We start from the raw sequence: 10,745 nt of genomic DNA on the forward strand, positions 1-10,745 counted from the left end.
CCCTGAAGCACCTGGCATTTGTCACTGTCGGAAGACAAGACACTGGGCTAGATGGACCATTTATCTGACCCAGTATATGCCGTTTTTATGTTCTTGTGAGACATTTCTACTCCAAAGCTCCAGGAATGGAAGGTGGGAATAAAAGCAGAAACAGTTTCCCGCAGCATTTTTGTGGCATTAGCAGACGGTTACACAAGCCTCTAGTCCCCAGGAGGACTCATCACATTATCCTCAGTTGCCAAAGGGTGACTAGCTGAAATTCTAGGGCCTACTTAAACACTGCATCACCGGTTTGCTCTGGGGTAGTGTGTGGGGGTCTGTGCTGCCCGAGCCATGTCCTCATGTGGTGGATCTCCAGGTTCAGGAGGCCCATGATGGCACATCAAAGCCACCCCTGCTCGGGTTCCGGGCTGTGCAGAGGAGGGCCATGCAATCCCTGCACTGTCTCCCTGAGGTGACTTGCTCCTGACTTCCATGCTGGCCCCAAAGTGTGCTCACTTTGCCAATGAGGAAAGTAAGGAGGAAAGAAACTCTCCCAAGGTGACACAGCGGGTTGGAAGAAGAACGAAAACTAGGGCCCCTGTCTCCCAGTGTGCAGCACAATGCACTTCCCATGGGTGTATGGCATGCTGCTTTCCTTTGCCATTAAAAGTCCAGCTCAGATGCAGCTTGTCACAGAAGAGATGCACACACCGTGCTCTCTCACAGGGTGATTTTACTTTAGTTCTTTCTTGTTTTGCTGTTTCCCTTCATCTTAGAACAGAGACTCATTCAGTCCAGCTGCTTTTTGTGGCAGTGCGCAGTGCTCTTGTAGCCATGTGAGTCCCAGGATATTAGAGAGACAAACTGGGGTAGGAAATATCTTTCATTGGACCCAAATTCTGTTGACGAGAGAGACCAGCTTTCGACCTCATGTAGTGGAACTACATAATAAAAACCTCCCTATAGCTCCAATGAAAACCTGGCATTAATTTCCAACTCCCAGAGCATTTTCTGTTCCCTGATTTAGCTCAGGGGGAAGCTTCTCCTGCACCACCGCTGAAACACATTGATCACCTGTTTCAGGATCTTTTTTGTTGTCACGCCATACACGATGGGGTTTAACATGGGGGGAATGAGCACATAGAGATTGGCCAGTGGGTTGAGAATATAAGCTGGGATGATGTGCCCAAATCGGTGTGCAAAAAAGGAGAAAAAGGCTGGTGTGTAGAACATCAGTATGACACAGAAATGCGAGCTGCAGGTGTGGAGAGACTTGAGCCGGGCGGCCTTGGATGGGAGCCGGAAGATGGCCCTGAGAATCAGCCCATAAGATACAGCAATGAGCACAGCATCCAAACCAATTACTAAAATAGCCATGGCTACACCATACCAAACGTTGACGGTGATGTCGTCGCAGGCCAGCCGGGCTATGACCATGTAGTCACAATAGATGTGAGGCAGGAGGTTGGTTCTGCAGAACTTCAGCTGCTTCAGGAGAAAGAGGAGAGGGAAAATGAAACAGAAACTTCTTGTGACAACTGCCAGCCCCATCTTCCCGATCACAGACTTGGTTAGCATGATGGTGTATCTCAGGGGGTCGCAGATGGCAATGTACTGATCAAACGCCATGGCCAGCAGGATGGCCGACTCTGCAATAAAACTGACATGGATGAAGAACATCTGAGTCACGCAGGAAGCAAAAGAAATGTCCCCCGCTCTAAACCAGAATACAGCCAGCATCTTGGGCACTGTAGTGGTAGATAACAGCAGATCAGCAGTGGCCAGCATGGACACGAATAGATACATGGGCTCATGGAGGCTTCGTTCTGTTAGTATGATGAATAGTAGGAGAGAGTTCCCAAAAAGCGTCACAACATACATCAGACAGAAGGGGATGGCGATCCAGACATGAGAATCCTCTGTACCTGGGATGCCGGTCAGGATGTAAGTTAAAGCGTCAAAAATGGTGTGATTGTCAGCTAGCATCATGTACCATCACTTGGATCTTCTATTCAGTTTCCAGGAACTAACAGCAAAAGAAAAAATCAGTGAGAACTCGAATGTCAGCTAGGACTGGAATGCATTTCTTAAAGTGTCACGAGTTCCCACATAGGTGCCACCTGGAACTGCGGTTTCATTGAGCCCTCTGACCCTGCACTCCCTCTCTCATTGTGCTGCTGTGACAAGCTGCAGACCTGCTCCCGATCTCACACTTACACCAGCACACACACAGGTAGGGACACACCCAGCTGCAGTTACATGCAGGCTCTAACCAGCCGCTGCTTGGGAACCAACAATAGAGAGGCTGCAGCCAAATTAACCACCAGCTTCCCAGATTCATACCCCCCACTGGAGTATAAACCCAAAATGTTAGTCTTACCCTGCACAGAGAACTGAACAGTGTAAGCTCATAGAATTCGCACCCTCCCTGAATGTGGAAAGGAATATACAACAGCCTTTGCCCCTCGAGCTCTGATTTTCCCATGCACTTCATTCCAACTCACTAGTTTAGATAAATCAAAAACAAGTGTATTACCTACCAAAGAGAAATTGTAAGTTATTATAAGGGATAGCAAACAGATCAAAGCAGATTACCTGGCAAATAAACAAAAATGCAACCTAAGCTTAATTTAAAATCTATCTTTTCTTGTTAATAAGCTTGTTCTGTTATAATCGAAACCAGTGAGCTTTGACTGGAGTGCTTGTGGGAAATCTCGGCTTGGTTATCCCAAATGTGCATGCTCCTCTTCACATTGAGTGAGAGGTGACCGGGTATTAAACACACATACTGGCCAGATTTGACCAGGGCAGGACGGCACTGCTCTGGGGTCCCACCTGGAAAGCTAGTGGTTAGAGAGCCTGCGTGTAATTGTAGCTGGGTGTGTCTCTACCTGTGTGAATGCTGGTGACAGTGCAGGCTCGAGGGCTTTGCAGCATGTCAGAGCAGTACAGGGTGAGTGGGAGCCCAGGCTGGTGGGTCAGCGGGCTCAGTGGTACCCCAGTTCCAGATGGCACCATGGGGGGAACCCATCACAAACAGGATCAAAGCAGCCCTTATAATTGGCTGCTCCTGGATTATACAGTTCGGACATTCACAGCTATGCTGTTTAAAGCCAGCTAATTTCTGCTACCCAGAATTGACTCAGTCATGGGGTCGTTATTGATTTTAACAGAAGTGTTGCCTGAGTGAAGGCCTTGGGATTCGGGGTACAGAATATTACAGGACCTGAGTAGATTTACTCTGAACAGTCACATTAACCACATGACCCAGTCCAGAGCCCACTGAGTTAAACAGCAAGACCCCCAGTGACGTCCGTGGGAGTGGATCAGGGTAACCTGGTGACCTCTTCCTAACACTGAACCTCAGCGCGGTCACAGGAGCGTTATCTCAGTGCCCCGGCTCCCATCCTGCCCCTGCACTCAGAGTTACACACCCCCATTCTATCCAACCCCAGCTCCAACATTGCACAGGTTTCATGTGTTTCCATTCGCCCCTTCACAGATTCATTCCATGCAAACGACTCACCAGGCTCCGGCCCCAGCTGGGGAGGAGGAATCTCTGCCTGTGACCGGGTCGGGGAGCTGAAGGCGGTGGGGAATCTGCACTGACCGGGGCTGAGGTACAGGGATATTTATACTGCTGCCCTGGGAATCCTGGGGGCACTCAGAGCCAGCACAGAGCCCCAGGGACCTGCCTCTGAGACTGGCTCTGGTGGTGAAGAGTAGCAGAGAATTAACCCTTTCCTCCTCTCACTTGTTTGATCTGATTATTTCTCCTTTTGTACGTTATTTACAAATGTCCTTGTGACACTGAGGCCCCCGGCAAAGAGTTCCCTCTTCCTTGCAAACAGCTCACATCTCAGGCCTGACAAACTCACTACACTACACACAAGGCTTATGGAATATTTACCCAGAAAGAGTAGCATGTGAGGTGTGTGCAGAAAGCTCGTAACTTGCCAAGCTTCATAACTATTGCAAAAGGAATGTCTGGGTAATAGTTAAGGATGATGGCCATTCCATGAGGGCGTTGTCACCCCGCCCTGGTTAGCCGGGGATGTAATGCCAGGCTCAGTTCTCCACCCTTGCTCCAGCCAAAGATTATCAATGGAAAAACATTAGAGACAACTGCAAACAATCAACACCTCTTGGAGGTAAATGAGTGAACATCACAACAGATGGGGTTGCCTTGCATATAAACAGAGAGAACATATTGTTTCAGGATAACACAGAGTGGAGTGAGGCCCTCTGTATCCTTTCACTAAGGAGACATCTCGTGGTGCGGGGACATTTTCATGAAAAATTGGATACTGGTTCTTCTGAATCCAGACAGCTATGCAAGAGACTAAACTTGGGGGGTGGGGAACCTACTTTATTAGCTAGAAAAGGGAACTATTGACCCAAGTTCTCATTTGGTGATTTTATATTGTAACCATTTGTTTCCACCTCTCTCTCGTTTCTAGTTAACTCTCCTTTCTTCTTAATTAAACAGTCTTGTTTTATTATAAGTGCTCACAAGCACCGTGTGTAATACAGGAGTGGTGATTTACAGCAAAACTGGTTGTGACATACTAGAGTGATGTTCCCCTGGTATTATCTGGACTGGTGATCGTCTAGGGCTCTCCAATCCTCGACTCTGGGAGCCACCCTTACCCCTCTTTGCTGTGAGAACCCCCACTCTAGGTCTGTACAAGCACAGCCTCTAGCACGCAAGCTGCTCCCAGCTACGTGAGTGAGCACTTTTGTACAGGTACTGCTTGCATTGTGCAACCGAATGACACTAGCCAATATCTGCAGTCCCCGACCCAACCCCAGGAACCTCCCTCTTGCATTATCCAATTATGCACGCTGGACACTGCAAACTTATATGAGTTCATCTGTTTAACAAAATAATTGATATGTACCAGGATTGCTATCCCAAAGGGAGTCCCTGACACGCTTCAAACCAAACGCACTGCTTCAGGTAGAATCAACACACACATTTATTAACTACAAAAACGTCCAACTCGGCTCTCTGGGCTGTTTCTCTGACTGCTGTGGCTGCTCCCAGCATGGGCCTTCTCCCTGGGACGTTTCTCTGACCGCACCGGCTCTGCCTGGCCTGGCTCTGCTCCCAGCTCAGCCCAGGATTCTGTTTTCTCCTTAGCTTGGCCCGCTCTGGCCCAGGCATCCCCAGCTCACACGGAGGATGGGACCCTCCTGACCTCCTCATTGGCCTTCCTGTGCTGTCAATCAGGCTGACTGGGAGTGTTGGCCTCTCCCCATTGCCCCTGGGGTCTGTCACTCTCAGGGGCCTGGTTTCTCATCGGCCATTCATTTAGGTACTGAGAAAGGGCCAATCAAAAATCCTCACTAAGTTTTACTGAGGGGCCAACAGTCCCCTTACATTCCCCTCTGCTAAAATTCTGCCACAGCCATTATATTAACACCAGCACATCTGGGCCCCATATTAACAAGATTAAGCAGCATCACTTTATATAAAAAAGCCATTAACAATCAATAAAAGAACATTTAACATCCAATGTCCACTTCTTTTTACTATACATGACAATATTCATTAAAACATCACTTAGAACAAATAACCTAATCATCTCTAGGTTTAACAAGCAGTACACCCCTGGTAGTTTTCTGGGACCTTCTTAAACCTGGTGGCTTGTGACCCAATTTTTCTATTCCCCTGTCCCTGGGTAACACCATTACCATTTGTGGGATCTGTCCATTTGCATCAGGGTTTGGGTTTGCCCCATTGGTTTCAGTCTCCTTGGGACACACTGCTCTATCCCTCCTATGAGCCCTGATCAGACTATATGTCCAATATTTAACTGGTCCCTATGCACAACTCTCTGAGGACCTCCTTGTCCAGTCTGGATAGTGTAAACCGGCAGTTTGGGATTGTTGTGGGTGACCACTGAACTGCTACATGGTTACCAGGTCTGTTGAGAGCCCCACTGGACTTTTCCTACTTTGGGCTGCAACTTTAGTTTCAGTGAGAGCAACTTTGCCAGCTGTTTTGGCCTGTCATGGACACCTTTGAGCCAGACATGGAAATTGGTCACCTCATCCTTAGAAAAAAAAAAGATTTCTTGATGCTTCTCTGGCAGCACTCTTAAGTTAGCCATCTGCACAAGAACCAGCCCTTGGAGCACCGTTTGAACAGGAACTGGAAGCCTCATGCCATCCAGAATCATATCTTTTACCACATCAATAATCCACATCTGCATTTCCATGCATGCCAGGGCCAAGGAAACATTGCTCTGTAGGACACCAACAGCCTGCAAGAGTTGGACGTGATCCTTTTCTTAGGATTGTTCTCATTCCCCTAAAACCTGTGCCACCCCATTCTGTATGGAAATTAGCTGATCTAAGGATACCTTCAGGGGCACTGCTAAATCCTTTAGGTGTTGACCATTAGCTTTCATTTTATTTTCAGCCACCTCCTCATTTATATATAAAGAACTCCTACCCCAAAACCATCTGTTCCTAAAATATCCCTTTCCTTTCAATCCATATGGGGTCCGGGAATATCATGAAGTTTTATCCAATTCCTCAAGCCCTTATACTATGATTGAATAAACTTTCCACAGTGGGGTTCTATTACTGAAATATTTGATAAGGTAAGATCCACAATTACCTTCTTCAGGGTGTGGGTTGGATTAATTACCAATTGGTTCTTTATGTTGGTTTCAACCACATATGCTGCAGTTTAATTATTTACAAGTGGTTCCAAAATCCACACCTCCATGCATTTTACTCCATGGGGTTCCTGAAGGAGCCATTTTCCTCTTATAATGGGTTACACAGAATCATAGAATCATAGGACATTAGGGTTGGGAGAGACCTCAGGAGGTCATCTAGTCCAATCTCCTGCTCAAAGCAGGACCAACACCAACTAAATCATCCAAGCCAGGGCTTTGTCAATCTGGGCCTTAAAAACCTCTAAGGATGGAGATTCCACCGCCTCCCTAGGCAACCCATTTCGGTTCCTCAGCACCCTCATCGTGAAACAGTTCTTCCTAATATCCAACCTAGACCTCCACCCCTACCACTTGAGACCATTGGTCCTTGCTGTGTCATCTTCCACCACTAAAAACAGCCTAGCTTCTTCCTCTTTGGAAATCCTTTCAGGTATTTGAAGGCTGCTATCAAATCCCCCATCTCTGCTCGCTATTCTCTTCTGCAGACTAAATAAGCCCAGTTCCCTCAGCCCCTCCTCATAAGTCATGTGCCCCAGCCCCCTGATCATTTTTTTTGCCTTCCGCTGGACTCTTTCCAATTAGTCCACATCCTTTCTGTAGTGGGGGGCCCAAAACTGGACACAATACTCCAGATGTGACCTCACCAGTGCTGAATAGTGGCTGCCAACTAGACATCAAGACATTGATCACTGTCCATTGAGCCAGATGGTCTAGCCAGCTTTCTATCCACCTTATAGTCCATTCATCCAATCCATACTTAACTTGCTAGCAAGTACACTGTGGCAGACCGTATCGAAACTTTGCTAAGTCAAGATAAATCACATCCACCGTTTTCCCCATATCCACAGAGCCTGTTATCTCATAATAGAATAAAGACTTCCCTTGATCTTCTGGCAATGCTCTTACTAGTGCAGCCCAATATGCCGTTAGCCTTCTTAGCAACAAGGGCACATTTTTGACTCATATAGATGTGTAGAATCATAGAATATCAGCTGTGGAAGGTGTGACTGGTTGGATCACAGAAACCCCTTTGGGGCTGCCAACTGATGTGCCAAGACTACTACTGCCCTTGCCTTTCCTGCCAGCTTGGAACTCCAGAACCCTGCCTGGTTGTGCCAGACACGCTTGCTGTTTACAAACACAGACCCAGGTCTGAACCATGTCCCACAAACTGCAGACTTAACTGAAAGCAGCTTAAGAAGTGTTCCTGTCTCTGACACTCAGATGCCCAACTCCCAATGGGGTCCAAACCCCAAATAAATCTGTTTTACCCTGTATAAAGCTTATGCAGGGTAAACTCAGAAATTGTTAGCCCTCTATAACACTGATAGAGAGATATGCACAGCTGTCACCCCCCCATACATACTGTGGATTAAATAATAAGAAAAAAGTGATTTTATTAAATACAGAAAGTAGGAATTAAATGGTTCCATGTAGTAACAGACAGAACAAAGTGAATTACCAAGCAAACTAAAATAAAACATGCAAGTCTATGCCTAATACAGTAAGAAAGTTATTACAGATGAAACCTCACCCTCAGATGTTCCTGTAAGCTTCTTTTACAGACTATCCTCCTTCTAGTCTGGGTCCAGCAATCACTCAGACCCCCGTGGTTACTGTCCTTTGTTCCAGTGTCTTTCAGGTATCCTTTGGGGTGGAGAGGCCAGCTGAAGACAAAATGGAGGGGTCGCCGAGCGTTTTAAATACACTTTCTCTTGTGGGTGCACACTCCTCCCTCCCCATATTTAGAATCCCAGCTACAAGATGGAGTTTTGGAGTCACATGGGCAAGTCACATGTCTATGTATGACTCAGAACTTAAAGGTAGCAGCCATGGTTCACATGCTACCTTGAATGTCCTCAGGTAGATTTCTTATAGGGATTGGAGCCTTCCAAGATCCATTGTCCATTAAGTGTATCTTGACTGGGCACTTAACTTGCACATTCCTCTCTAAAGAAGCTGACCAAATGCCTTACTAAGGCTACTTAAAATCAAACCAATACACAGCCAATATTCATAATTCAAATACAAAAATGATATATGCATACAAATAGGATGAATAGATTCAATAGATCATAACCTTTACAGACATATGTTACATGACATATGTAGCATAAAACATATACCAGTTATGCCATATTTACATTCATAAGCATATTTCCATAAAGCCTTATGGGGTGCAATTAAATGCTACAGTGCTGGGCTGCTGTGGTGTTTTCCCTGCCACAGGGATGTTAAGTTTAATTATATTATGGTCACTATTACCAATGCTTCACTTAGGACTAAATCAAGAACTGCCTTTCTACTTAATATCTGCATCCTGTCCTGAGGTGACATGTACCCAGTCAATATGGGGATAGTTGAAATCCCCCATTATTGTTCTGAGGTTTTTTTTATAGCATCTCTAATCTCCCTGAGCATTCTAAGTCACTATCACCATCCTGGTCAGATGGCCGGTTATATATCCCTACAGCTATATTCTTACTATTCAAGTAGAGAATTATCGTATATACTCGTTCATAAGCCGAATATTTTTGTAAAAAAGTGACTCATCAAAGAGCAGGGGTCAGCTTATAAATGGGTCTACACCAAAATTTGATGATTTTAAACTCTATGGAATCATTGAATTGAATATCTAATACATTGCCATTTTGTTTACCTGGAGCGTCTGCAGGCATGGAGCCCCTCAGCTCCCTGTAGCTGCGGTTCGCCGTTCCCAGCCAATGGGAGCTGTGGGAAGTGGTGCGCCACTTCCCGCAACTCCCATTGGCTGGGAACGTTGAACTGCGGTCACAGGGAGCTGAGGGGCTCCATGCCTGCAGATGCTCCAGGTAAACAAAATGTATCGCCAACAGCTTACCCTGACAGGCCAACGGGAGCCAAAGTTTGCCAACCCATTTATTGATGTCAATACTGCAGCCTTTTAAAGTTGCAAAGGCTTTGTTTAGTGGACTAGATTGGCTTGAAATGGACCTCATAAGTCTCAAGCCAACATGAAAATATAACATGCAGAATCGATGGAATCTCTAATAAAATTGAAATAGCCTGTTATCCCTACAGACCTGCCAATCTACAGAGCTGCTTTGAAATAAACAAATGTGACAAAGTTCCTCCTCTATCTTGGTGGGTCCTGCACTTATTGGCGGATTTTCTAACCTCAGAGATTCACCATGTGGGTTGGGGAACAGCCCAGAGACCTTCCCCTCTGGAAGAACCCACAGTCCAAGTCAATTGGGAGGTTTGGGGGGAACCCGGGCCCGCCCTCTACTCTGGGTTCTAGCCCAGGGCCCTGTGCACTGCAGCTGTCTATAGTGCCTCCTGTAACAGCTGCATGACAGCTACAACTCCCTGGGCTACTTCCCCATGGCCTCCTCCAAACATCTTCCTTATTCTCACCACAGGACCTTCCTCCTGGTGTCTGATAATGCTTGTGCTCCTCAGTCCTCCAGCAGCACACCCTCTCACTCTCAGCTCCTTGCGCCTCTTGCTCCCACTCGCACCACAAACTGACGTGAGCTCCTTTTAAAACCCAGGTGCCATGATTAGCCTGCCTTAATTGATTCTAGCAACTTCTTCTTAATTGGCTCCAGGTGTCCTAATTAGCCTGCCTGCCTTCACTGGTTCTAGCAGGTTCCTGATTACTCTAGTGCAGCCCCTGCTCTGGTCACTCAGAAAACAGAAAATTACTCATCCAGTGACCAGTATATTTGCCCTCTACCAGACTCCTGTACCCCACTGGTCTGGGTCTGTCACAAATCCCTCCCCCCTGCTCAACGTCAAGGGGTTGGGCAGCTTGGGACGCCAGACAGTGCACACGTGACAAGCCATCGGCGTTGCCATGATGGCTCCCTGCTCTGTGTTGCACACAGAACTGGAAAGGTTGGAGGGATAAGAACCATCTGGTCACCCTTGTGTTCTTCTCCTTGTTCCGCTGCATCCATTGAAGAGGGGCATGGTCAGTCAAGAGGACAAATCTGCGCCCGAGCAGGTAGTAGTGCAATGTTTCCATGGCCCATTTTACAGCGAGGCATTCTCTCTCCAACACTGCATATTTTTGTTCCCTTGGAAGGA

General features: G+C 46.8%; 1 protein-coding gene across 1 annotated transcript; it reads right to left on the reverse strand.

The window, feature by feature from the left end:
• Positions 1-1,005: 1,005 nt before the first annotated feature.
• LOC128833092 (olfactory receptor 52B2-like) lies at positions 1,006-1,971 on the reverse strand. Its single transcript, XM_054021003.1, has one exon. The coding sequence runs from the start codon at positions 1,969-1,971 to the stop codon at positions 1,006-1,008; it is 966 nt and encodes a 321-aa protein (XP_053876978.1).
• Positions 1,972-10,745: the final 8,774 nt, after the last annotated feature.

The sequence above is a fragment of the Malaclemys terrapin genome, chromosome 1 (assembly GCF_027887155.1).
Source record: "Malaclemys terrapin pileata isolate rMalTer1 chromosome 1, rMalTer1.hap1, whole genome shotgun sequence".
In the NCBI taxonomy this organism is placed as follows: domain Eukaryota; kingdom Metazoa; phylum Chordata; order Testudines; family Emydidae; genus Malaclemys; species Malaclemys terrapin.

Excerpts from the sequence above, each read along its gene's own strand:
- LOC128833092 (XM_054021003.1), bottom strand. The coding sequence starts at position 1,971 with ATGATGCTAGCTGACAATCACACCATTTTTGACGCTTTAACTTACATC.